Below are 26,690 nucleotides of genomic sequence, written 5' to 3' on the forward strand. Positions count from 1 at the left end.
AGAAATATTTTATACCATCAGGATAAAACTAGTAAAAATCTCAAGAGTGTGCACCTAACATTGAGTGTGGTTTTTCCCTCTTGGTAAGTGGTTATGTCACATTCGTGTGGTTTTAGCTTATACAGAACTTTTCTTTATTACGTTTCCTATATCACTTGAATACGGTTGAAAGCTAGCACTCCTAAGACCAGGTCAGCTGCTCCAGGGTGTTATTCTTTGAATGGACTCACTACTTGGTTTCAAGTTCTTCCTGGAAGTATCCATATTCACTGCACCGCTAGCTGCCAATGTTGCTACGTTCCAGAAAGAACGTGAGACCTAGCGCCTTCGTCCCCTGTTCTAATCGGCGGTCAGGAGTCAGGAGGACCTGACAGCCGCCTAGAAACCCCAGCCCGGCGCAGGCCGCTGGAAGCCGAGCTAGTGACGTCACAGAAAGGCGAGTCGCGGGGGCTTGAAGCGCAGTTCCCGAGTGGGGCGCGAGCGTGGGGCGACTTCTGCGCGTTCCCGTTCCACCCCCTGCGGGAGTCGCCATTTCCGCGGCGCCCGCGGAGAGGCCTCGGAGCGGCCAGGTGTGCGGCGCGGCCGGCCTGCGATCTGCGCGGGCGCCCGAGCGAGGCTGCAGGTGTGCCCGGGCCTGTCTGGACGTCAAGGCGGGAGGGAGCCGCGCATCCTCCGCTGCGCGCCGGCCGGGAGCCCGGAGGCCGCCGCCCCCTCGAGCTGCGGACAGGCCGCTGAGGGGCCCTGACGGGAGTGGGGAGGCCGGCGGGAGGCCGGGTGTCCGCTTACCGGCCCCGAAGCGCGCACCTCCACCCGCGTGAGAGCCGCGGGAAGCGGCCTGGGGCGCGGGGAGAGCGGGCCAGCGCGGAGGAGCGGCGTCCTGACCGGAGCCCCAGCCCGTCGCGTCCCGGAGCCGGCGGCCAGGCTCGAGGGGCCGCGCCCCAGGCCAGCGCCTGCGGATGAACGAGCAGGTTCATCGGTAGGATTTAGATGCCCCTCTGCAAATTAATATTGGCCTTTCGGGTTGTTTTGTGTATTAAATAGGGTAGAATACTTCAAGTGTGATGACTCAATAAAGGCCCGCTGCTTTTGTTTTTATAAGGTATGCTGTTCTTTTCCTTATTGGCTCATGTAATCATTTGAATCATCATCATCCTTTCCATCAGTATCAACCACCTCCATTTCAGTAAATTCGAGTACTAAATATTCAGAGACAGTAATGGTTTTACCCAGCATTAGAAAGATGGGCTTTAAGTTCTCACTTATTTTACTCTAGTTCATGCTGCTTCCCGCACTAAAATGTGCGTTTAGTACAGTAATTGTCCCAGAACATAATTGTGGAGTATAGTGGATAAGGACAACCTAATCTTCCCATGTAGTGTTCCAGTTCCAAAAATTTTTGAGGCTCCATCAGAATTCATGTCAAAATGTTATATCTGCCTTCTCCAGCCTGTCCCTGTTCTCACGAAACGGTTCAACATGCAAAAAATTGAAACCATACCTTAAGCCCCGACTTTGAAGTTTTATGGAAGAATCTGGGAATCCTATCCAGGCAAGAAGGGAAGTGAGACAGACATTTTTTAAAAATGAAGGCTGCAATTTCATCCATGCTCCATATTATAAAAGTGATGTCATAATGCTTCTGATTGGCTAGTGTATCTGGGCTTTTTAAGAATTTTGTAAGCACCAAGCCAACTGGAAGTGGTTTCTGCTGCATATGGAAAGGATCTCAGCATTATAGCATCCAGTTACCTTTGCCACCTACACAAAGTGCCTGTTTTGGGAATGTAATACCAAATTGTTATTTTATTTATTTATTTTTAATCCTCACCCGAGGATATTTTTCCATTTTTTGTACAGATAGAGTGGGAGGGAGAGAGAGGAAGGGAGAGAGAGAGAAACATCGACGTGAAGGGACACATCGAGTGGCTGCCACCCGCACAACCAACCAGGGCCGGGGACAAACTGCAACCGAAGTACGTGCCCTTAGCGGGAACCGAACCCGGGTCTCTCAGGACCGCAGGCCGACGCTCTAACCGCTGAGCCAAACTGGCCAGGGCCCAAATTGTTATTTTAGAAGTTAGATTTGTGTCACTGTCAGCAGATTAGATGGCCATGTCAGAATTCATTAAGGCCTAATTAAATTTTACCCTAGGCCCAGCCCAAGTTTGGAGGGGACAGTGAATTCCATGGTACTGTCTGGATTTGTGGCCTGGGTCAAGACTTATGGAATCAGAATGGCACATGAAGAGTTGTTCAAAACTATCTAATTCTTCCTCATGTTAAATAAAGACAATGGCATTGAAGATAAGATAGTCACTAGTTTGTTAATAGCAAAGCCTAGCATGGAACAACAGACCACAGATCCATTCACTATGTTTAAGTCAACACAAGGTTCTTGAAGAAGTGGATTTTGAGAAACTAATTTAGGAAGTAAACAACTCTTTTTTTTAAAAAAAAATATATGTTTTTATTGATTTTTTAGAGAGAGAGAGAGAGAGAGAGAGAGAAACATAAATGTGAGATACATGCATCAGCTGCCTCCTGCACATCCCCTGTGGGATTGAGCCCACAACCTGGGCATGTGCCCTGACTGATAATCAAACTGGAACCTCTCAGTCCAGGGAACGACACTCAATCCACTGAGCCACACCAGCCAGGCAAAAAAACTCTTAATTTTGAAAGCTTTGGAGACGTTCTAAACTTCTGGGGTTTATAATAGTATAGGAAAAACAGTTATGACCTGTAATTTAAATACTTTTCCATATCAATAAATATTTCTCTTCACCATCATTTGTAATACCAACATATCCATACTTTAGGTATATATTATACACCTTGCTTAGCTAATCTGTTATTGAATGTTTAAGTTTTTAATCGTTTTGTGTTATTTAGTAAGCAGATACATAATTTTCAAAACAAGCCAATAGGAAAGAAATGTTTAAATTCACTCAAAAGTGTCCCAGGGTCATCAAGATTTTATTAGTCACCAGTGGACAGGTAGGTACCCCTTTATCATGTTCCTTCCTATTCCTTCTCATGGCTCAAAGGAATGTTTTTACAGAGGTTTACCTTGTACTAAACTGTTGTCTGGAAATTTCTCACAGGTGATCCCTGGAGCTGCAAGATAAAGTCTCATGACTTCTGTCTTTCAAATTTCCCTGTTCGGGCTTCATAGATTCTATCCTTTACCAAGAACAACAGAAAATGAACAAATTCCGGGTGAGCCATTTACTTAGCCCTTACTTTGTTTCACTGTGTATATTTTCAATGAGTTTTATGGAAGAGAGCTCTTTTATTAAAGTTAACAGGTAAATAGTTAAAAATCACCTTCAGGGAAAATACTGTTTGACTAGCACAGCGGTTCACAAAGTGTGGTCTGCAGACCCCTGGGAGCCCCAAGACCTTTTCAAGGGATCTGTGAGGTCAGAATGTAATATTAAAATGCACATTGCAGTTTACACTGTTGACATTTGCACTGACTGTAAAATAATGATAAAGAGATTGCTACCTGTTTGGCATGAATTAAGACAATGAAATTGGCCCAGCCAGTGTGGCTCAGTGAATTGAGCAATGTCCCATGTACTGAGAGGACCCAGTTCAATTCCCTGTCAGGGCACATGCCCAGATTGTGGGCTCGATCCCCAATAGGGGGCCTACAGGAGGAAGCCAATCAATGTTTCTCTCTCACATCCATGTTTCTATTTCTCTCTCTATAAAAAAAAAAATCAATAAAAACATATTAAAAATAAAAGAAAATATATTTATTTAATTTTTTTCTTTAAAACATATTTTAACAAAAGACAATGACATTGCATTCCTGTGCAATGTGCTCACCTTTACTTAAGGATTGCCTTGATGAAACAGTAAAAATTAATTTTATTAAATCTTGACCCTTGAGTACGCATCTTTTTTTGTTTTTATTAATTTTTTTAGAGAGAGAGGAAGGGAGAGAGAAATAGAAACATCAACGTGAGAGAGAAACATTGATCGGCTTCCTCCTACATGATCCCCTCCTGAGGATCGAGCCCGCAACCCTGGCATGTGCCCTAGGAATCGAATTGTGTCCATGGGATGGCGCCCAATCCACTGAGCCACACCAGCTGGGTGAGTACACATCTTTTTAATACTAAGTGTGATGAAATTGGAAGTTCACATAAAGTACTTTTGATGCAACCAATTATGATAGTTGGCTATCTTGAGGAAAGAAAAGCACTTGTGCGATTGATTTGTGAGCTTATCTAGCCACTATTTTTACTTGAAAGAGCAACTGCCAGACACAGTGGTTATTCAGACTTGGGTATTTAACAAACATTTTCTCAAAAGTGAATGAATGAGCCTGGCAGTGAAAATAACTGTTAGTATTTGTTGCCAATATTAATTGGGAGAGGTGTCTCCTCAGATTCTGTGCCCATTTTTTTTATTGGATTTTTTTCTTTGGTGTTGAGTTTTATGAGTTTGTTATATAGTTTGGATATTAACCCTTTGTTGGCAGTATCATTTGCAAATACTATCTGCTATTCGGTTGGTTGCCTTTTGCTATGTTTTCGGTTTCTTTTGCTGTGCAGAAGCTTTTTAGTTTGATACAGTCCCATTCATTTATAGCCTGGCCAGTGTTGCTCAGTGGTTGAGGATCGACCCATGCACCAAGAGGTCGCTGGTTTGATTTCTGGTCAGAGCACGCCCAAGTTGTGGGCCTAATCCCCAGTGGGGGCCATGCAGGAGGAGGCCAATCGATGTCCTCTCTCATCAATGTTTCTATCTCTTTCTCTCTAAAATCAATAAAGAAAAATATATATATGTATTTTTAAAAGGCAGCGCATGCCCTGGCTGGTTTGACTCAGCAGTAAAAAAAGGCAGCGTGGATTGTTGGTGGCTTGGAAAACAGAATGCTTGGCTCCTGCCTCAAACAGGAAATACAGCTCGGGTCAAAGCTACCTTCTACATAGGAACCTACACCTCGGAAAGAAAAAAAAAAAAAAAAGGATGATGAAAATGGCATGCTTACCTTGTTCCTGATTTTAGAGGAAAAGCTTTCAGTTTTTTGCTATTAAGTGTGATATTAGCTCAGGGTTTGTCACATAAGGGCAGTATTATGTTCAGGTACTTTCCTCTATACCAATTTTATTGAGTGTTTTAATCATAAATAGATATTATATCTTATCAAATGCTTTTTCTGCATCTATTGATAAGATCATATGATTTTTATCCATTTTTTTTGTTAATATGGTATATTAAATTGATCGATTTGCATATGTTGAACCATCCTTGGGCCCTTGGAATGAACCCCACTGGGTTATGATGTATTATTTTTTAATGTATTATTTATTGTATTCAACTTGCTAATATTTTGTTTAGGATTTTTGCATCTGTTTTCATCAGAGATAATTGATCTGTAGTTGTTTGTTTCTGTGTGTTAGTTATCCTTGCCAGGTTTTGGTGTGTGGGTCATGTTGGCCTCATAAAGTGTGTTAGGAAGTATTGCCTCTTCTTCAATTTTTTGGAATAGTTTAAGAAGAATAGTATCAAATCATCTTTTAATGTTTGGTAGAATTCACTAGTGAAGCCATCTGGCCCTAGACTTTTATTTTAGGGAAGGTTTTTGGTAGTGGTTTCATTTTCTCACTTTTTTGGTCTATTTATATTTTCCAATTCTTCATGAGTCAGTTTAGGAATGTTATATATTTCTAGGAAGTTATCCATATCTTCTAGGTTATTGAATTTGGTGGCATATAGTATTTTATAGTATTCTAGTATGATCCTTTGTATATTTTTGATACCTGTGAGAACCAGCTGTTTATTGTATTAATCTTTGGTATAGTCTTTTTAAAAAAAAAAAACACTTATTTTGAATTTATTACAGATGACCCACCCCATTTTTGCCCCCATCAATTACCTCCTCCCCACTCCTATCCCACTCCTGCCTTCCCCACACTATTCTCTGTGTCCATTGGTTATGCACATATGCATACAAGTTCTTTAGTTTATTTCTTCCCAGCGTCCCGCCTCCTTTCCCTTTGAGGTTCATCAGTCTAACAACCAATTTGTACTTTTTAATTCCTTCACCTTTTCCACCCATCCCCCAACCCCACTCTCATCTGGCAATCAACAAAAAGTTCTCTGTATCTATGAGTCTCTGGCTGCTCTGCTTGCTCATTTTGTTTGTAGATTCAATTGTTGACAGATATATATGAGTTGCCATTTTATTGTTTATATTTTTGTTCTTTTCCTTCAAGAAGACCCAATCAGCATTTCATATAATACTGGTTTAGTGGTGATGACTCCTTTAGCTTTTTCTTTTTTTTTTTTTGGTACATGGCCCTCACAGGAACCAAACCCGGAACTCTCTGGTCCACAGGCCAATGTTCCAACCGCTGAGCCAAACTGGCCAGGGCTCCTTTAGCTTTTTCTTATCTGGGAAACTTTATATGTCCATCCATTCTAAATGATAGTTTTGCAGGGTAGAGTAATCTTGGTTGTAGGTCATTGCTTTTCATCATTTTGAATATCTCTTGCCACTCCTTTCCGGCCTCCAAAGTTTCTTTTGAGAAATTGGCTGAAAGTCTTATGGGAGCTCCTTTGTAGGTTAACTAACTGCTTTTCTCTTGCTGCTTTTAAGATTCTCTCTTTGTATTTAACTTTTTGCATTTTCATGATTATGTGTCTTGGCGTGGCCCTCTTTGGGTTCATCTTGTTTGGGATTCTCTGTGCTTCCTGGACTTGTATATATGTTCCTTCATCAACTTAGGGATGTTTTCTGTTATTATTTTTTCAAATAGGTTTTCAGTTTCTTGTTCTCTCTTCTCTTTCTGGCACTCCTATGAAGCGAATATTGGTATGTTTGAAGTTGTCCCACAGGCTCTTTGCACTATCCTCATATTTTTGGATTATTTTTTCTGATTGGGTGTTTTTTGCTTCCTTAGATTCCAAATTGATGGTTTGCTTCTTGGCTTTACATACTCTACTATAGATTTCCTGTAAATTATTCTTTATTTTAGTTAGTGCATCCTTCATTTCTAACTGGTACTTTCTTATGTTCTTGAGGTCCTCACTAAGTTCCTTAAGCATCTTTATAACTAGTGCTTTGAACTTTGCATCTGTTAGATTGTTTATCTCTGCTTCGTTTAGTTCTTTTCCCAGAATTTTGTTCTGTTCTTTCATTTGGGACATGTTTCTTTGTCTCCTCATTTTGGCTGCCACCCTGTATTTGTTTCTATGTATTAGGTGGAGATGCTATGTCTCCTAGGCTTCATAGGGTGGCCTATTGTTGTAGGTGTCCTATAGGGTCCAGTGGCACAGCCTCCCTGATCACCTCAGCTGGGCCTTTGAGGTGCAACCCTAGTGTGGACTGTACACCCTTCTGTTGTAATTGAGTCTTGATTGCTGTTGGCATGTCAGTGAGAGGGATTTACTCAGGCTGATAAGTTTCAAGGACTGGCTGTGCCCACTGACACTGACCTCTGGCCTATGACTACTTTGGAGGATCAGCTGGCAGGGCTCACCACACAGAGCAAGGCTCAGTTCATCAGGGCTCTAGTACCCACTGAGTCTACTCCTTGAGTATGTTGCTTGTGCTGGTGCTTCAGCATGGTCTGAAATTGTCCACTGGTTCTGCTGGCTCTGGGGCAAGGTCAGCCACTGCTTGTGTCCTATCTGGGGCCACTAGGCATAAGCTACAAAGTGACCTACAGATGGCTGCTTCTTTTGTTGGGCTTGGAGGTACCCAGGCAAAGCCAAGTTATGAACCAAGGCTGGCTTCTAGTGCCAGGCCTGGGGCCAGTTAGCTAGCAGAGGGCTCACAGAGGCCAGATGCTGTGTGAGAGAACTTAGGAGAATCTGAAGCAGGAGCCAAGACAGGCCAATCCTTTGATAAAGCCATTGGAAACAGCTTGGGTGGGCCTGAAAGTTTTGAGAGACAGGGCCTCAGGGAATCACCAGGGTAGGGAAAACTATGTGGCAGGATGCTGGAGTCTCAGATATGGTGCCCATCTGCCTGCCCCATAGGGGAAGGGCTCACCAAAGGAACAATGTCCTCCTCTAGCAAATCTGTCTAGGACAAAGCTGCCTCCCCAGCTCTCACCCACATACCAAACAACTCAGTTCTTCCCCATATGTCTCTGGTGCCTTTCAAGCTACCTCTCCCATGCTGGAGCCTGGAGGGAGCGGGTCCAAGTAAATCCATGTGTGGGCCCTTTAAGAGGAACTGCCTGGGACTCTAGAAGCCTCAGCCTCAATTCCTGCTGATTCTTCTAGCCAGGAGTTATGTGGACTTCTCTTCCTGGCACTGGAACCTGAGCAGGGGGTCCTGGTATGTGATGGGGACCCCTTGCTCCTCAGGGAGGACCTTCACAGCCAAGGTATCCCTCCTGATTTTTATCTGCCACACATGGGTATGGGACCAGCCAGTCCACTCCTCCACCTATCCTACCAGTCTCCATGTGTCTTCTTCTTTAATTTTGTAGTTGTAGGATTTCCATTCAGTTCAATTTCAGGTGGTTCTGAATTATGGTTGTTCTGTAGTTTAGTTATAATTTTGATGTGGTTGTGGGAGGAGGCGAGTACCACATTTACCTACACCACCATCTTGGCCGGAAGTTCCATCTTTGGTATAGTCTTTTTGTTCTTTATTTCATTCAGTTATGCTCTAATTTTTATTAGTTCCTTTCTCCTGCTGATTTGAGTTGCTCTTGTTCTTCATTTTCTGTTTCTGTAAGATTTAATGTTGTTTAGTTGGGACTTCTCTTGTTGCTTGAGAAAGGCTTCTAATGAATGATATAAACTTCCCTCTTATTACTGCTTTTGCTGCATCCTAGAAGTTTTTATAAGCCATATTGTTATTTTCACTTGTCTCTCTATATCTTTTTATCTTACTTTTAATTTCTTCTTTGACTCAATCATTTTTTAGTAGGATATTATTTAATCTCCACATATTTTTGGGTTTCTTTACTTCCTTTTTGCAGTTGATTTCTAATTTGTGGTTAGATAATATCCTTGGTATACTTTCAATCTTCTTGAATTTATTTAGGCTACTTTTGTGACCCAACATACCCTTGATAATGTTCCAAATGTACTGGAGAAGAATATATAATCTGATATTCTGGGATGAAAGGCTCTGTAAATGTCAATTATGCCCATTTGGTCTAATGTGTCACTTAAGGCTGATATTTCTTTATTGGTTTTCTGTTTGGATTATCTACAGCTGTCAATGGAGTATAAGGTCTCCAACTTTGATTGTATTTTTTGTTGTTGTTGTTGTTCGGGTAGAGTGGGAGGGAGAGAGAAGAACAGAGAGAGAGAGAGAAACATCGACGTGAAAGGGACACATCGAGTGGCTGCCACCCACACAACCGACCAGGGCCGGGGACAAACTGCAACCAAGGTACGCGCCCTTAGCGGGAACCGAACCCGGGTCTCTCAGGACCGCAGGCCGACGCTCAAACCGCTGAGCCAAACTGGCCAGGGCTTGATTGTATTTTTGTCAGTTTCTCCCTTTAGTTCTGTTAGTAGTGCTTTATATATTTTGGTGCTCCCTGACTGGATGCATGTATATTAAGTAGTATTATGTCTTCTTGATGTAGTGTTCCCTTTATCATTATAAAATGTTCATCTTTGTCTCTTGTTACCCTTGTTATCTTGAAATCTATTTTGTCAAATATGATTATGGTTATGCCTGCTTTTTTCTGGATGTTTTCTTTGAGAATCATTTTCCACCTTTCCACTTTGAATCTAACTTTTTCCTTGCAACTTATATGTGTCTCCTGAAAGCAGAATATAGTTGGATTTTGTTTTTTTATTCAGTCTGCTACTCTATGAAGCTTTATTGGTGAATTCAGATCATTTACATTTAGGGTGATTATTGCTGTATGAAGATTTCTTGTAGCCATTTTATCTTTTGTTTTCTGGTAGCTCTGTGACTCCATTTGTTATTTTCTTTTGTGTTTCTGTCTGTTGTTTTTGTTTGGTGGTATTTCATACTTCTTTCCTCTGTGTCCTCTTTTTTTTTAGTATGTGTGTCTCAGTTTTAGTGTGTGTGTGTGTGTGTGTGTGTGTGTGTGTGTGTGTGTGTGTTTACCATTAGGTTTATGAAAAAGAAAGTTTCATATATACAGTAGTCCTTTTTCTTTTGAATGCACTGATCTCCATCCTCCTTTGCACATTCAGACCTTTACCCCCTTCCCTTTTGTGTTTTTATTGTCACAAATTATCCCTGTTTATGCTGTCAGTTGGATGGTGGTCTTGCTGATAGCTCTTTGTTTCAGGTAGAATAACTCCCCTTGACTATTTCCTACAATGGATGTCTTGTGGTGATAAGTTCATTCAGCTTCTATATGTCTGGAAAAGTCTTTCTTTCTCCTTTATATTTAAAGGATAACTTTGCTGGATATATTATTCTTGGCTGGTAATTTTTCTCTTTCAGTAGTTTGAATATTTGGATCCACTCATTTCTGGCTTGTAGAGTTTCTGCTGAGAAGTCTGATGATAATTTATCTAATGGGGTTTCTTTCGTAGGTCACTTTCTTCTTTTCCCTGGTTGCCTTGAGAATTCTTTCTTTGTTATTAGTTTTTTACAGTTTTAATACAATGTGCCTTGGATAGGGCACTTTTCAATTGAGGTAGTTAGGTGTTCTGTTTGCTTCTTGGATTTCAGAATGTAGCTCTTTCCATCATTTTGGAAATTTTTCATCAACTATTTGTTTGAATAGGTTCTTTGTTCCTTTCTCCCTCTCTTTTACTTCTGGTATGCCTATTCTTTTTTACAAATATGTTTTTAGTGAATTTTTAGGGATAGGAAGGGAGAGAGAGATAGAAACATCAATGTGAGAGAGAAACATCAATCAACTGCCTCCTACACACACCCCACCAGGGATCAAGCCCGCAACCCCTGCCATGTGCCCTGACCAGGAATTGAACTGGGATTTCTCAGTCTATGGGACAATGCTCAATCCACTAAGCCACACTGGCCAGGATGATATGCCTATTATTCTTATATTAATTTTTTTTCTTTGGTATCACTAATTTGTTCCTCCATGTGGCTGCTCTAGTTTCTATGCTTGCTAGTTCATTCTAGATCTCTTTTATTAAGTTCTTTATTTATAGAATTTCTATTTGGGTCTTTTTTAAAGTTTCAATCTCTTTGTTAAAGTACTTTTTTTGTTCATTAATTTGTTTTCTGAGTGCATTACATTGCCTGTATTTATTTATTTGTTTATTTATTTTTGCATACAGATAGGCAATGTAATACACTTAGAATTCTCTGTCATTTATATCACATATCTTCATGTGTTTAAGTTAGTTTTCAGGAGTTTTTTGTTTTTGTTTTTTCTGATCTGCCTCACTACCTTGCTTATTCATGGTATTTGATTGGCTCCTTCTCTGTCTAGGCACCTATGTATGAGTGGCATTTCTCTAGCAGATTACAAAGAAGAGGACTTTCTATTATTTTCCAATAGGTGGTGCTGAATCACAAGTTGTTTAGCTCTGGCTGTTTCATCTCTGGCTGCTATCAGTATGGCTGTGATATATGGAGGTGGGGTTTGCTAGAGGAACCCAGACACTGTCTTTGTTTTTCCTTCCCAGTAATGGCAACCTTGGATCTTCATGGGGTACTTCCTGTGCTCCTACCAGTGACCAGTCACAGAATACACCTTTTACTCAGGGGAAATAGTGGTTCTATGGTACCAATTCTTGCGTATGCAGATAATGTGTTCCACAACCTGACACCAAGGACAAATGGAAGCAAATTCTGGGAGTCTAAGGGGTGGTAGGGCTCTGTGGCTGTTTCTCTCTCTGTAATGCCAATGGCTGATGGCTGCTCCAACACCTCAGTGCTGTATTCTTGCCCAGGTCTCTGAGCTGAGCCTCTGCTCATGCTGCTCACTCCAGTATCTCTGCTCCTCCTGGCTGAAGGAAGTGCCAGCCACAACCAGATTTCTCCCCTCTCCATGCTGAGCCCTGTTGTGATTCTAGCTGCAGGGCTGTGTCCATGGCTCATCTGAGCCCTCCTCACTTCTCATATTCCGTGTTTGTTCCTGATTACCCATCTTTAGATGCTTCCATGTGTGATCTCTTAAGCTTGCCTGTATGTTGAGTACGGAACCCTTTGTTGAGTCATAGCTGTTTAAATAGTTGAAATTTCAAGGGGAGAGGCCAAGGCGATCTCTCATGCCACCATTCCTCTGACATCACTCCTGAACACACTGGATCCTCTTTGTTTAAAAATAAAACGTGAATAGTCATTTAAGTTTGACTATGATTAATTTCCTGGCCAAATCAGTCACTCTACTGTCCTTGTCAAATTGCAGCCCTTCAACTCTGAGCATAAAACTTCCTGATCTATCTATTTGTGTGTGTGTCCAAAAGCTGGTTTCTCTTAGCTGAGTCTTATGAATTCTAGATCTTCCATAAATTTCTCAAATTGTTTTGTTTACTGATTGCAGGTTTTATGTTTTTGCTATGCTCTTATTGAGTTATTCTAATTAGGATATTTTACATTTTGATTTTGAACAATAGCTGTTTGTTATTTGTAAATCTCTCTTTATGTAGTTTCCTAACATTCTCCTCTTGGCCGTTTTTGTCAGGCTTAATGGTCTTGGCCATAATCTTAAATATTGCTCCTCCACATATCTTTTTTTTGACACTTCTAGAACTGTATTTTTTATACATATGAAAATGGACAGTTCCAGCTATATGTTCCACAGTCACTCCAAGCACAGCATGAAAAAAATTCAAATCATTGCCTCCTGCCCAACTTTTTGTTTTCCCATTTTCTTTTATGTATTTCCATAAAAGAGCAGGAGGAGATTGATGGGAGAGAAGAGATGGTGATGTTCTAGCTGTAAAGAACAGAAACGCAAGTAGGCATACTTCCAGAAGCAGAGGCTTTTGCCCTGATTGGAGAAAGATGGAGAAGAGGTCTGAGACCTGTGGGATCTAAAAACTGACTGTTGAACTAGAAAAGAAGGGACTTAGAATGTGTGCAGGAACACAGGAGGCATCTTGTAGCAGGCAACTCAGAGGAAAGGAAGGAATACATCGCATGCTTGGTGGTGAAGGCAAGTAAGAAAACCAGCAACTGATATCAGATGTCCTGGAAAGAGGGAATGCAATATCACAGAATCTAAAGATAATACCTGCGATGATGCTATTTTCTTTAAAAAATGTGAACATACTATGCTAACAGAAGAAAAAGTTTTTGAACTAAGAAATAGAGTAACCCTTCCATTTCTTCCCATAATGAAATCAACTTTTATCTTTATTTGATTAATGAACAAAATAAGTTACTCAAAATCCTACAATGTTAATGTAAGAAAAAAAGCATTAAGCATGAGTTAATACTTTTTCAATTAATACAAATACTCTTTCCCCAAACACAAAGTAGAGGAAAATACAACTTGCCAATATTAAGTAATTTCAAATAGGAAAGAACCTTAAAAATCAGAAATTGAAGACTCATAATAGGAATAGAAAAACAAGTAAATATAAAATATAGGCATGTTAACTCAGGAAAAAATAGCAGAACAGAAATTTATCTCAGATAAAAAAGATTAAATTGTAGTGTACCTGAGGGAAACAAGATATTGACGGAAGTACAATAAATAACATACAAGAGGGAAATGGAAAGAGAATATGGGGTGGGCGGAACAAGAATGAGCAAGGATGAGGAAGAGAATAATAGAAATAGAAGAAAGATAAAGTGGAATTCCTAAAAACAAAAACTATTAAATAGTGAAAAGAATTAATATTTAAAACAATATTTCATAAAGAAAAGAAAAACTGTATCTACATATTGAAAAGGCTCTCTGTGTGCCAGGGAATATTTACCCATCATGGCAAACACCGAGATTCCAATAAAACTACCAGTCATACTAAAAAGTAAAGGCAAAAAAGTCCTCTGGGTCTCAAGGAAAAAAGTCAAAGTCACTGAGCAAGGAAAGAAAATAAAATTGATGCAATTCTTGTTAGCAACATAGTAATAAATAAAACAATAGTAGTAGAACAGTATTTTCCAGAAAAAGAAGTATAAAGTAAGAATATATATATTCAGCCAATGTGTTCAAGTGAAAATACTACATTTCAGATTCTATGGAATATAAATAAATCCACTATCAGAGAAAGTTTTATAGCCTTAAATAATTCAATCAACAAAAACACAAGAATGAAAATAATGAGCCTTATGGCTCTAGCCATTACCAAACCTTTAGACATTATGTGAGTTATCCTCCCCCTTTCTCCTAGTAATTTTTTTTCTTAATTGATTTTTAGAGAGCAAGGAAGGGAGAGGGGGAGAGAGATAGAAACATCGATGAGAAAGAACATCGATAGGCTGCCTCCTCATGCCCCCCACTGGGGACTAGGCCAACAACCGGGGCATGTGCCCTGACGAGGAATCTAATCAGGCACCTCTTGGTGCTTGGGTCAATGCGCAACCACTGAACCACACCAGCCAGGCACTCCTAGTAGTTTATTAATTAATTTCCAACTAATCACAAAGTTGTATTATGCTTCTTTCCCCCACTGCTGCTACTTTAATATAAATGTTTATTGTTTATATATCTCTCTAAATTTTTTAACACTCCATCCTTCTGATGTGCCATTTGCCTCTTCTATTTTAGTTCTTATATTTAGTTCTTCTAAACTACTAATCTCATATAACTCTAGTGCTTACATCTGTCTCTTCAGTGGCTCCCCATTATCTGTATTTGCATCTACAAAGTGAAAGGATGAACATCCCAAAGATGTATAAGATAGTCCACATAGTGTGAAATAGCAGAATACTGATTCATATTTTTCTTTCATATAAACACAAAAAAGAAAACATCAACTTCTAATAAATATACTAATAGATGCAAATATATGATATATTAATAAGACACTAATTAAGTGGGTTTGCAAAATATATTTTAATGTCCCAAAAGACAAATTCAGAATCATTCCATGTTTTATAACCTGAATTGACTATTGCATAACAAATTCTGGCCCTGGCCTGTTTGGCTCAGCCAGACAGTTCCTCATGTTGTGGTGACCCCCAACCATAAAATTATTTTTGTTGCTATTTCATAACTGTAATTTTGCTACTGTTATGTCTTAGGCGACCCCTGTGAAAGGGTCGTTCAACCCCCAAAGGGGTTGTGACCCCCAAGTTGAGAACCGCTGGGCTAGAGTGTCAGCCCGTGGACCAGAGAGTCACAAGTCTGGTTCCCACTAAGGTCATGTACCTCGGTTGAAGTTCATCCCTGGTCCTGGTTAGGGTGGTGTGGGTGGCAACCAGTCAATGTGTCTCTCTCACATCGATGTTTCTCTCTCTCTCTCTTCCTCCCTCTCTCCCTCCCACTCTATCTGAAGATAAATGCAAAAATGTCCTCTGGTGAGGATTAAAAAAGAGCCCTGGCCGGTTTGGTTCAGCGGTTAGAGCGTCGGCCTGTGGTCCTGAGAGACCCGGGTTCGGTTCCCGCTAGGGGCACGTACCTCGGTTGCAGTTTGTCCCCGGCCCTGGTTGGTCGTGCGGGTGGCAGCCACTCGATGTGTCCCTTTCACATCGATGTTTCTCTCTCTCTCTCTGTTCCTCTCTCTCCCTCCCACTCTACCTGAACAAAAAATGGAAAAATGTCCTCGGGTGAGGATTAAAAAAAAAAAGAAAAGTTGGTCCTACACCGTGTAACCATTTTATACTGTCTTATTTGTAGTTTCCTAACCTTGCCATTTTTGATGCATCCATGCTTTTGCAATTCTGTTTTCTGAATTCATGAAGTTTACATAGTCAATTGGACCACCTAATAAAACCTAACGTGATAATACAAAATAGAAAACAACTATCCCCATATGTGACCATCTTACATCTTGTACATACTTCCGTCATAGCACCTGCTGTATGTATTACATTTAAGAATTTACAACTTTGCCTCCCTGTCAGAATGTAAACTCCTTGATAACAGGAATAGTTGTTTTCATTCATCTTTGTATCTCCAGCAGAGATCTAAGCACTTAATGACATCTCAGTAAATATATATGGAACAAATAGTTTATCTTGTCTAAAGCAGGGTACAGAGTAGCAGTGTATCTTAACTTTCCAGAGTAAATTGTATATTTAGCACATGAAGAGCTAGTTCATACATGTCTTTTCAATGGTACTCTATTCTGATTACTTCAGTTTGAACTGAAATATGTCATTACAGGGACCAGTGACATTCAAGGATGTTACTGTGGAATTCACCCAGGAGGAGTGGCAGTTATTGGACCCTGCTCAGAGGACCCTGTACAGAGAAGTGATGCGAGAGAACTACCGTCACCTGGTCTCAGTGGGTGAGAAAAACTTCCTCTGTGTGCTTCCCAGTAGTTTGCATTTCCTTTCCCCAATGTGGGACATGTATGGCATCTGAAGCTTTGAATAATATTAGTTTTGTTTCAGGGCTCAAAGTTGATGAATCCATTTTGGGTACTAGAAAAAAATATTTGTCTCTACCCTCCCAACTGAAAGAATCTAAATTTGGCAAGCCTAGGGGGATCTTCATTGTTCTGCTTTGAAAACTATACTTTCTGTCCTTCAGAGTCTCTAAATTCCAAGAAATTTGTATTTTCTTTATTTCTTCCATTAATAGGTTATTTTGTGAATAAGCCAAATGCAGTTTTCAAGTTGAAGCAAGGAAAGGAGCCATGGATATTAGAAGTAGAATTCCCACGTCGGAAGTACCCTGGTGAGTAAGAAACTATATCCTTTGTTATTAGTAGAGACGTTGTTGGTGCCTTTTGCCTTTTGAAATATTTTTCAGGAATCTTTGCTAAGTGTCCTATACATCTGGAAATGAATGAGGACACTTGATCTGCATATGTAAGCAACATAAATCACACCTTCAATTTTCATTCTCTCCACTGAAATTCCCCCCTTTGCTCAACACTTTCATAGGTTAACCTCTCCTTCCTATACACTAACCTTGACTTAAACTTTTATTTTGTCTTTTTCTAGAACCCCCAGTTACTCTCTACAATTGAAGTATGCAACTATAATCCTAAAGTGTTTAGAAATCTGACATACATTTTTTCAAGTGCCATGTCCCTCCTTTTATTAACAACAAAATGCCCTCATTATTTTCTGAACCAGTTCTCACTTCCTATTCTCTCTTTAAACTCTGAAATTAGATTATAAATCATTATGCCTTTCATCAGTTTTATTATTTCAGAGTTGATAAATAGATGGTGTTTGTCTTCTAGATGGTGTTTGTCTTTTACATAAAGTACTGATTATCCTTCCTAAAATAACACTAAGATAAAAAATAAAACAAACAAAAAGAGAATATCACTTTGCTTCCTTAAATGCTTTTCATGTATTTTCTGACTTGTGCACTCATGTGCAGAAACAGTGCCTGGTGTATATTAGCTGTTCACTAGATATCTGTTGAAAGATTCAGTTTCAGTTAACGAGAGACAGATACTCTCTATCTTCTGCCCTTTATAGTAACTTCCGCAAAGGCTTACCCTTTCTAGACCAAAGCTTTGTTTTTTAGGCTGAGGACTCCTAAAATTAATGTCTCCAGTATCTTCATTTTATTTGTATTCTGGTACCATATTTTACCATCTTACAGGATAGATCCACTGATCTAAATTCTTTCTTTCTCAGAATCAAGAGCTAATTTTTTTTAATTTAAATCCTCAGAGTAGTTGTGTAATGCTGCAAACTTATATTGCTACTAACCTATTAAGTAAACTTATACTGAGCACTATTACAAAACACAGTTAAAATAATTTTCTGTCAGGAACTAGTCCAGCTCATTCTTGCCTACTGCATCATATTTCTCCTTGTGGCCCCCATACACATGCTAGTCATCCCTTCATTTACTCTCTTAAGTGTCTTTCATAAATGGAGTCTTATTTCATGTGTATCCAAGTTAACCTTGCACAAATCTCTATCAAATAACTTTTATGTTTCCCCTGCAAATGCCATGAATTTCCAATCTCAAGCCTCTGTTTATAATCTTTTACTTTCTTTTAAGCATTTAAACAGGAATAAAAATGAAGGTCGGTAAAGGTTCTAGAATGATGTTGAACAACTAATTTTTAAAGATTATGTAGTAAATTCAAGCAGAGAGGTGGGAGCCAAGATGTGAAGGTAGAATAAGATTGTTATTAAGTCATAGGTAACATTGCTTTGGAGATGCAATATTTGGTGGTCAGGGTTGAACATCTCTGGTCCTATAACTGGGAATTCATCCTGTTATATGGATGGCCTGCACTCTACTTTTTAAACATCTTTTCTTTTGGACATATATGTTTCTGAGTCCTCTGTCCCAGTAAATTTAAGCCAACTGAATGTAGAGTGAAAGGCTAAGCTATAGGACTGTTCCTCTAAACATGAGGAAATTAATGTTCTGAACAAGTCACTTTAGTGTTGACATCTAGATGATTGTATATCGGTAAAGAGGAAATAAAGTAGAAGTTTATAGTTTGCTAACTACTAGGAATCCTAACACAATAAACTAGGTGTGAGAGATAAAGACCTATACTTTAGCTCTTTCATCCAGTATAATCTTTGCCCTGATATTTCTAGTGAACATGGTTGTCTACTAATTTTTAGCAACTTACTTACTATTCATTGTCCTTAATGGGCTCACAGCATTCTCTATGAGTCTCACATTTCTGTTTAGCAACACTTAAAATATTTTTTTGTTCTTTGCTCCCTGTTCTTTTTTATTTTTGTCTTGACTTTCTCCTGCAAGTTTTTAAGGTCATATTTGTAAAGTGTCAGAGGTACTTGAGTTTATAACCATTATAACCACATTCCTTCTCCTTTCTGCTATAGCAGTTTTTAATGTGTTATTTTTTTCTAAACCAATGAAATCGTGGAAATTTGTATTTGAGAGTTCCTTCATTTGCAGAGATTGATCTGAAGCCTAAGAACCCAACCTATGACCATAACATTGTGTTAAGATTTATATGGGCCCTGGCCGGTTTGGCTCAGCAGTTAGAGCATCGGCCTGCGGTCCAGAGAGACCCGGGTTCGGTTCCCACTAAGGGCATGTACCTCGGTTGCAGTTTGTCCCCGACCCTGGTTGGGTCATGTGGGTGGCAGCCACTCAATGTATCCCTTTCACGTCGATGTTTCTCCTTCTCTCTCTCCCTCCCCACTCTATCTGAACAAAATATGGAAAAATGTCCTCGGGTGAGGATAAAAAAAGAAAAAGATTTATATGGTATTAAATTTTGGATTCCTTTGTAGACCTATGGAATATTCACGACGTAGGAGCAAGACACCAGGAAAGCCAAGCTAAAAATTCAAGGCAAGTTCAAGAATTACATTTTAAAATTAGAAGCTTTGTAAGAAAGGGTCTTGATGAGGGTATGGGAAGTGGGAGAGTACTAATTAATACTAAATGTGAGAAAACTAACATTGGAACAAATTCCAAAGAATATAATGCAAATGGTAATGACCTTTTTCATAATGGAGACCTTATTCAGGATCATGGGATTCTTCAGAGCTACACAATTATGGAGGCTTTATTATACAAAACAGAGCTCAGGAGTTGAGAGATCCTATGAATATAAAGCAAGTGAAGGTTCCTTCTACCAAATAGAAAACCATAATATATATCAGGGAATATTCACAGTGGCGAAACCCTATGAATCCAATGAATATGGGAAAATCTGTAGAAATGGGTTCTTAGTTGGCGGCAAGAACAAGCACCACGTGTTAAACTGGTGAAGTCATACTGGACTTTGGTTCAGCAACCTCAGTACTTGAGTTCTGGCTAAGAAAGAATTCAGAGTCAAGACTCAAACTATAAAAGACATTTATTTAGAAAGTCACAAAGGTGGAAGTGAGCCTTAGAAGAAATGGGCTCAGGAAACCAGTTACAGAGGCAAAAGAAGGGCCCTTGGAGCTTAGGAGAGAGAAAGGTAAAGGTAATGTGCCTGGTGGGAAGCAGAGGGGGAGAGGAAAGGCTCATACTTGCTCCCAGGACAGGGATCTACCCTGGTTCCTCTGTCTTGAGGCGTTTTATCTGGAGGTCTCAGGGGAGACTCTCAGTAGAATATTCATCAGCTTTCCAGTTGTGTCCTTTGAGGGTCATGGTCTGTACTGATTGGTCAGCACCAGGGCAGGGGCTCATTAGTCATTAGTCATTGCATGTCGGGTATGGCATCATTTTTCTGGTTGTGCTGATTTTCTGGGCCTGGAGCTGAAACACAACTGAGGCCTAAATGCTATCCCTAGGGGTTAATGCTTAAGGGAATGGTCATGTAAGGGCCCACATGGGAGTTCATGAGGCCACTCTTCAGCCCCTTGTTCCTCCTCTAAGGGGGTCTACCACATACCTAGTGACATACCAGGGGAGAAAAGGTTGGAGGAGGGTCCGAGCCACATAATCAACAAAATGAAAGGTCAGGGGGGTTAAACCACATGACCAGTGATATGCTAGGGGAGGGAAGGTTACACCGGAGGCAAGAGCCTTGTTTTCCCCATTGCTAGTTACCCAGAGCTTTCCACCCTGGTGACCTTCTCTACCTGGACATTGTTCTTGCTCTGCTCATGTCTGTCTAACTGCCTACCACACTTAAGAGTTATTTGGAAAATATACACAGCAGATAAATGAAAAAGCCTTCTACATTAATGAGTTTGGAAATTTTTCTCTAGGACTGGAGAACTCACAAATCAGAGAACTCATACCAGAGCAGAAATCTGTACATGCAGTGAATGTGGGAAGTCCTTCTGCCAGAAGTCTGCACTTACAGTACATCAGCACACCCATACAAAGGACAAACCCAGTGAAGGTGGGAAATCTGTCTCTAGGAATAGAGACCTCACAGGACATCAGAAGACTCACACCAGAGAGAAAGCCTATGAATGTAAAGAATGTAAGAAAACTTTCTACCACCTGTCATCTCTCAGTAGACATTTGCGAACTCATGCAGGGGAGAAACCTTATGAATGTGATCAGTGTGAGAAGACCTTCTACCAGAAGCCACACCTCATGGAACATCAGAAAACACACACAGGAGAGAAACCCTTTGAATGTACTGAATGTGGGAAGTTCTTCTATGTTAAGGCATACCTAATGGTACATCAGAAAACACACACAGGGGAGAAACCGTATGAATGTCAGGAATGTGGGAAATCTTTTTCCCAGAAATCACACCTTACAGTACATCAAAGAACACATACAGGGGAAAAACCCTATAAATGTAAGGAATGTGGGAAATTCTTCTCTAGAAACTCACACCTCAAAACGCATCAGAGAACTCATACTGGAGAGAAGCCCTATGAATGTAGTGAATGTGGGAAATGCTTCTACCAGAAGTCAGCCCTCACAGTACATCAGCGAACTCACACAGGAGAGAAACCTTTTGAATGTAATAAATGTGGAAAACACTTTTACTATAAATCAGACCTTACTAAACATCAACGAAAACACACAGGGGAGAAGCCTTATGAATGTCATGAATGTGGTAAATCTTTCTCTGTGAATTCAGTCCTGAGGTTACATCAAAGGACTCACACTGGAGAGAAACCTTATGAATGTAAGGAATGTGGGAAATTCTTCTCTCAGAAGTCACATTTTATCATACATCAGAGAAAACACACAGGGGAGAAACCCTATGAATGTCAACAATGTAAGAAAACTTTTATCCAGAAATCAGAACTCACTGCACATCAGAAGACACACAGAGCAGGAAAGAGCTTATAAATAGTATAAATTGGAAAATTCTGTCTGAATTCACCTTTCAGAATAATTAGATAATTTACACAAGACAAAAACCTTCATCAATATGGGAAAATTTAGGCCACGGTCTTTCTTCACAGAGAGGAAATACACAGAGAAATTCTGTAAGGGTGAAATTTTTACCATATGTCAGACTTAAAATCAGACAACATAGAAGGCAGAAACACTGTAAATTGTGAACCATGAAGAAACTTTTGAGAGTCATACTTTACTGTACAGTACAGAAATCACACAGGTAAGAGGTCCTGTAAGAGAAATGGATTTCAGGATGTTTCCTGTCAGTGCAGCCTTCCCCAGACCTCCAAAAGCTCACATGAATGAGAAACTCCTCTCAGTATCTTGATCATTCAGAAGCCTTTTTATAGCAGTTAGACTCATGAGAACACTCAGAGGGGATAACTGCAAAGATTGGAACAGATACAGAAGCCTTTATCAGAAGTGATGTTTCAGCAAATGTCAGATTATTGATACTAGGATAGAACCTTTAAATATATGAAAGCTTTTAAAAGAAAATCTGTACTGAGGGAAATCGTTATACGACAAGTCATATTACAGAGTTCTGCTTGTAAGGTATTTTTTTAAAGAAAGCTTCAAATGTCTAGATACATGAAGCTTTTGAAAAATACAAATAAATTGAATAATTGGACAACATCATTAAACACATGGAGAGTCCTGCTTATTATGTAGGACATGTGTGTGTATGTGAGTGTGGTAAAAACCACAGACTGTGGGTGTTTGATGTGTACATGGAGTCCATAATTGTACATAGGGAAATATGTAACATTGGTTCAGTAGCTTTTATGTACATGAAGATAGTCCACATTAAGTTTCAGTAATTACTCCTATTAATATGTGTATTTAAGTATAATATTTTTTAAATTATAATGCATCTTTTTCTCCTGTTTTTCTGTCATTTTTAAATGGATATGTATGTTGTTATTGAACTAATCCTTCATAAAGAAGTTTAAAATGTTTTTTGTAAAATTTTCAACAGTCAGCTACATTATACATTTATTTGTAGGAAAAGCCTGAGCTTATTTTTTAAAACAGCTAAAAATACTCTACACAGTAAAAACAAATAATGCAAAGAAATATTATCTCTCTTACTATTTCTGTTTTAGCAGCATGCTGAGCTGTCCGTTTTGTATTTTGTAGGGTGCCCTAAATGTTCTGTACTGCGTTTTCCTTTCTGGTAGAAGCAACATGGCGTAGGCTCCAATTCTAGCACCACGTATACACCTCAACCTGTCAATGCCTCAGCTTTTTTTTTTCTTAGGAGAAGTGATAATATGCTAGGATTGCTTTGGGGGTATAAATGACTTATTTTTAACACACTTTGAGTAGTTTCTGAGATAGAAAAAGCTGTGTGTTAAATATTATCATCATTATAATTTGTATTCTTTGAATTAAGCTGCAAAAAAAAATTATTGGCTGCTAACATTTATCCCCCACTTTACTGCTATAGTGTCACGTGGTTTGATTGTACATTTTCCCACCAATGAGTCAGAGCTGGCCCACTGCCCATTATTGTAGCTCACAAGCTAAGAATGACTTTTCATTTCTAAGTAGCAGAAAAAGTTAAAGAATGTTTTGTAATGTGAAAATTATGAGATACTCAAATTTTGGTATCCCATTAATAAAGTCTTATTAGAACACTACTACAGACAAAAAAACATTCACGTCTGTGTTTCCTGTGGCTTCTTTCATGCAAGAGCAGAGTTTAGTAGTACTAGTAGAGACCTCATGGCCCATTAAGATAGTTACTATCTGCCACATTACAGAGTTCAGCTTCTCTGGTACTTAGAGCTAAAAACATTACAACCAATATAAAGACACTTTTATATTTGGTATGTGTTTTAGAAATGGTGCATTTAGCAATTTGTTGTTGTGTAGTTTTGTGTTGTATATTTATTTTGTGTAGTATATTTACATGTGAAAAGCCTAAGCATTAGAATTTTGTCAAATAAATGTATTTTGATTTTTCATAACATTAAGAAATTTCCTGATGAAATGTGGCAGTAAATTTACAAAATAAAAATTGTCTAAATTAAACTGAATTGTTAATGGATCCCTATCCATAGTATTAATTTTCCAAGTCAATGGCCAGTTTTCCCTATATCACTTTATAATTATTTCAACTATCCCATGATAAAATGCCATCTTTATGTCATACTTAACTAATGTAACCCAATAACACAAAAATCTCACAATACCCAACTCCACCAGTTACATTACTAGTAATCTACATTTCTGGTATTATGTTACTAATAAAATAATTTAGTCCCCATACTTCATATAATTGTCAAATCTAAATACTGCCACCTTCCCCTTTTTAAGGAAGATCACTTTCAATGATGTCCAACTTTTTAAGCAGGCCTCATTCTCATTTGTTTAATGTTTAACACTAATGATCACCTCGCATGATGATATTTAGGGATTGCTTGTATCTTAAGAATAAAGTATACATTTCTATGACTTCTGAATATTCCATGGTAAAATACTGACATAAGCTCTAACATAAGGATTCCATCTTGATAGAGGTTTAAGAGCAGCGGTTCTCAACCTGTGGATCGCAACCCCTTTGGGGGTCGAACAACCCTTTCATAGGGGTTGCCTAAGACATAACAGTAGCAAAATTATAGTTATGAAGTAGCAACAAAAATAATTTTATGGTTGGGGGTCACCACAACATGAGGAACTGTATTAAAGGGTTGTGGGCCCTGGCCGGTTTGGCTCAGCGGTTAGAGCGTCGGCCTGCGGACCAGAGAGACCTGGGTTCGGTTCCCGCTAAGGGCATGTGCCTCGGTTGCAGTTTGTCCCTGGCCCTGGTTGGGTAGTACGGGTGGCAGCCACTCGATATATACCTTTTATGTTGATGTTTCTATCTCTCCCTCTCTCCCCCTCCCACTCTATCTGAATAAATAAATAAATAAATAAATAAATAAATAAATAAATAAATAAATGGTCGTGACATTAGGAAGGTTGAGAACCACTGTTTAATAGGAACCTTAATGCCTTTAGATTTGCTCTTTATTTCAACTTGCTGTGAAAGCAAATACATTTCTAATTTCCTCAGGCTTCTCAATAAAAAACTAAATAAAAATTAGTACTGTCCAAGGACAGTCCAATAACTAGAAAATACATTATTAAGAATAAAGCCTGTAATAATGAAAGGGAACCCTACGGTACTATTGGTGGGAATGCAGACTGGTGCAGTCACTGTGGAAAACAGTAAAGAGTTTCCTTAAAATATTAAAAATGGAACTGCCTTTTGACCCAGTGATCCCACTTCTGGGAATATATCCTAAGAATCCTGAAACACCAAGCAGAAAGAATATATGTACCCCTATGTTCATAGCAGCATTATTTACAGTAGCCAAGATCTGAAAACAGCCCAAGTTCCCTTCCCTAGACAAGAGATAAAGAAGCTGTGATACAGCCCCAGCTGGTGTGGTTCAGTGGTTGTAGCATTGGCCTGTGCACCAAAGGGTCTCGAGTTTGATTCCCAGTTAAGGGCACGTACCTGGGTTGCACTTTTGATCCTCAGCCCCAGTCAGGGGTGAGTGCAGGAGGCAACAAACTGATGTGTCACTCTCTTTCTCTTTTCCCTCCCTCCATCCTTTCCACCTTCTCTAAAAATCAATGGAAAAAATATCCTCAGATGAGGAGGTGAGGATTAACAATAAGAACAAAAAAACTATAATCGCACATGGTCAAATAAAAAGGAAATCTTATCTTTTGCGACAGCATAGATGGATCTGGAGATTATGCTCATTGAAATAAGCCAGTCAGAAAAAAAAAAAAAATTATATATATATATATATATATATATATATATATACACCATATTATCTGTTATATGTGGCATCTGATGAACCAAATAAACATGAACAAAATAGAAACAGAGGCATCAATACATGGACCAGACTACAGCTGTCTGAAGTGAGGGGGGACAAAAAGCTAACATCTGTAATAGTGTCAACAATAAAAATAAAGTTTAAAAAATACTTTAAAAATAAATTATATGGAAACTTCCAGTCATGATGGCAGCATAGGTAAACACCTCCTCCCACAACCAGATCAAAATTACAACTAAATTACAACACAACCATCATTCAGAACTGCCTGACATCAAGCTGAATGGAAGTCCTACGACTACGAAATTAAAGAAGCAGCCACATCGAGACTGGTAGGAGGGGCAGAGGTACAGACAGTCTGGTCCCACACCCATACGTGGCAGATAAATATCAGGAGGAACACCTCGACTACGAAGGTCCTCCCTGAGGACTGAGGGGTCCCTGTCCCACACCAGGTGCCCAGCTCAGGGTTCCAGTGCCAGGAAGAGAATCCCCATAACTTCTGGTTGGAAAAACCAGCGGGAACGGAGGCTGAGGGAGGCTGAGGCTTCTGGAGCCCCAGGCAACTCCTGTTAAAAGGCTCACACATGGACTTACACTGACTTTCTCTCTCTAAACTCAGAGAGGAGGCAGATTAAGGGGCGCCAGAGACATACAGGGAAGAACTGAGCTTTTTGGCATTGGAGCGAGAGCTGGAGAGGCGGCTTTCTCGTCAACAGACATGCTGGTGGAGGCTGATGTTCCTTTAGTGAACCCTTCCCTGGGGCAGCAGACAGCTGACAAATCTGGGACTCCAGCCACCTGGTTCAGACTGTTTGCCCCACCCTGGTGATTCCCTGAGGCCCCACCCCACCCAACTTTTGGGCCCACCCAAGCTGTTTCCAAAGGCTTTACCATAAGATTCACCTGTCTTGTATCCTGCATCAGTTTCCTAAAATCTCTCAAACAAGCAGCATCTGATCTCAGCAAGCCCCATACCTCACATTAAGTGGCCAAGGCCTGGCACTAGAAGCCACCAGCCTTGGCTCACAACTTGGCTTTTCCTGGGTACCTCCAAGCCCAGCACAAGAAGCAGCCATCTGCAGATCACTTTGTAGCCTATGCCGGGTGGCCCTGGATAGAACACAGG

The 26,690-nt window shown here is 39.7% G+C and overlaps 1 protein-coding gene across 2 annotated transcripts; it reads left to right on the forward strand.

The window, feature by feature from the left end:
- Nucleotides 1–917: 917 nt before the first annotated feature.
- On the forward strand, nt 918–22,536 carry ZNF25 (zinc finger protein 25). Of its 2 annotated transcripts, none has more exons than XM_036265256.1 (6): nt 918–976; nt 3,105–3,219; nt 16,170–16,296; nt 16,593–16,688; nt 19,205–19,265; nt 20,618–22,536. In XM_036265256.1, the coding sequence occupies exons 2-6, from the start codon at nt 3,205–3,207 to the stop codon at nt 21,666–21,668; spliced, it is 1,350 nt and encodes a 449-aa protein (XP_036121149.1). In that variant the 5' UTR covers nt 918–976; nt 3,105–3,204; the 3' UTR covers nt 21,669–22,536. The 2 variants fall into 2 exon arrangements, with proteins under 2 accessions (XP_036121149.1, XP_036121148.1); XM_036265255.1 differs by lacking the exon at nt 918–976 and adding an exon at nt 1,051–1,099.
- Nucleotides 22,537–26,690: the final 4,154 nt, after the last annotated feature.

The sequence above is a fragment of the Molossus molossus genome, unplaced genomic scaffold (genome assembly GCF_014108415.1).
Source record: "Molossus molossus isolate mMolMol1 unplaced genomic scaffold, mMolMol1.p scaffold_m16_p_17, whole genome shotgun sequence".
NCBI lineage: Eukaryota > Metazoa > Chordata > Mammalia > Chiroptera > Molossidae > Molossus > Molossus molossus.

What these genes read in the sequence shown, in the direction of transcription:
- ZNF25 (XM_036265256.1), top strand. An exon ending in CCGTCACCTGGTCTCAGTGG is followed by an intron (nt 16,297 to 16,592) that starts GTGAGAAAAACT and finishes TTCCATTAATAG; the next exon opens with GTTATTTTGTGAATAAGCCA. An exon ending in AGCCAAGCTAAAAATTCAAG is followed by an intron (nt 19,266 to 20,617) that starts GCAAGTTCAAGA and finishes ATTTTTCTCTAG; the next exon opens with GACTGGAGAACTCACAAATC.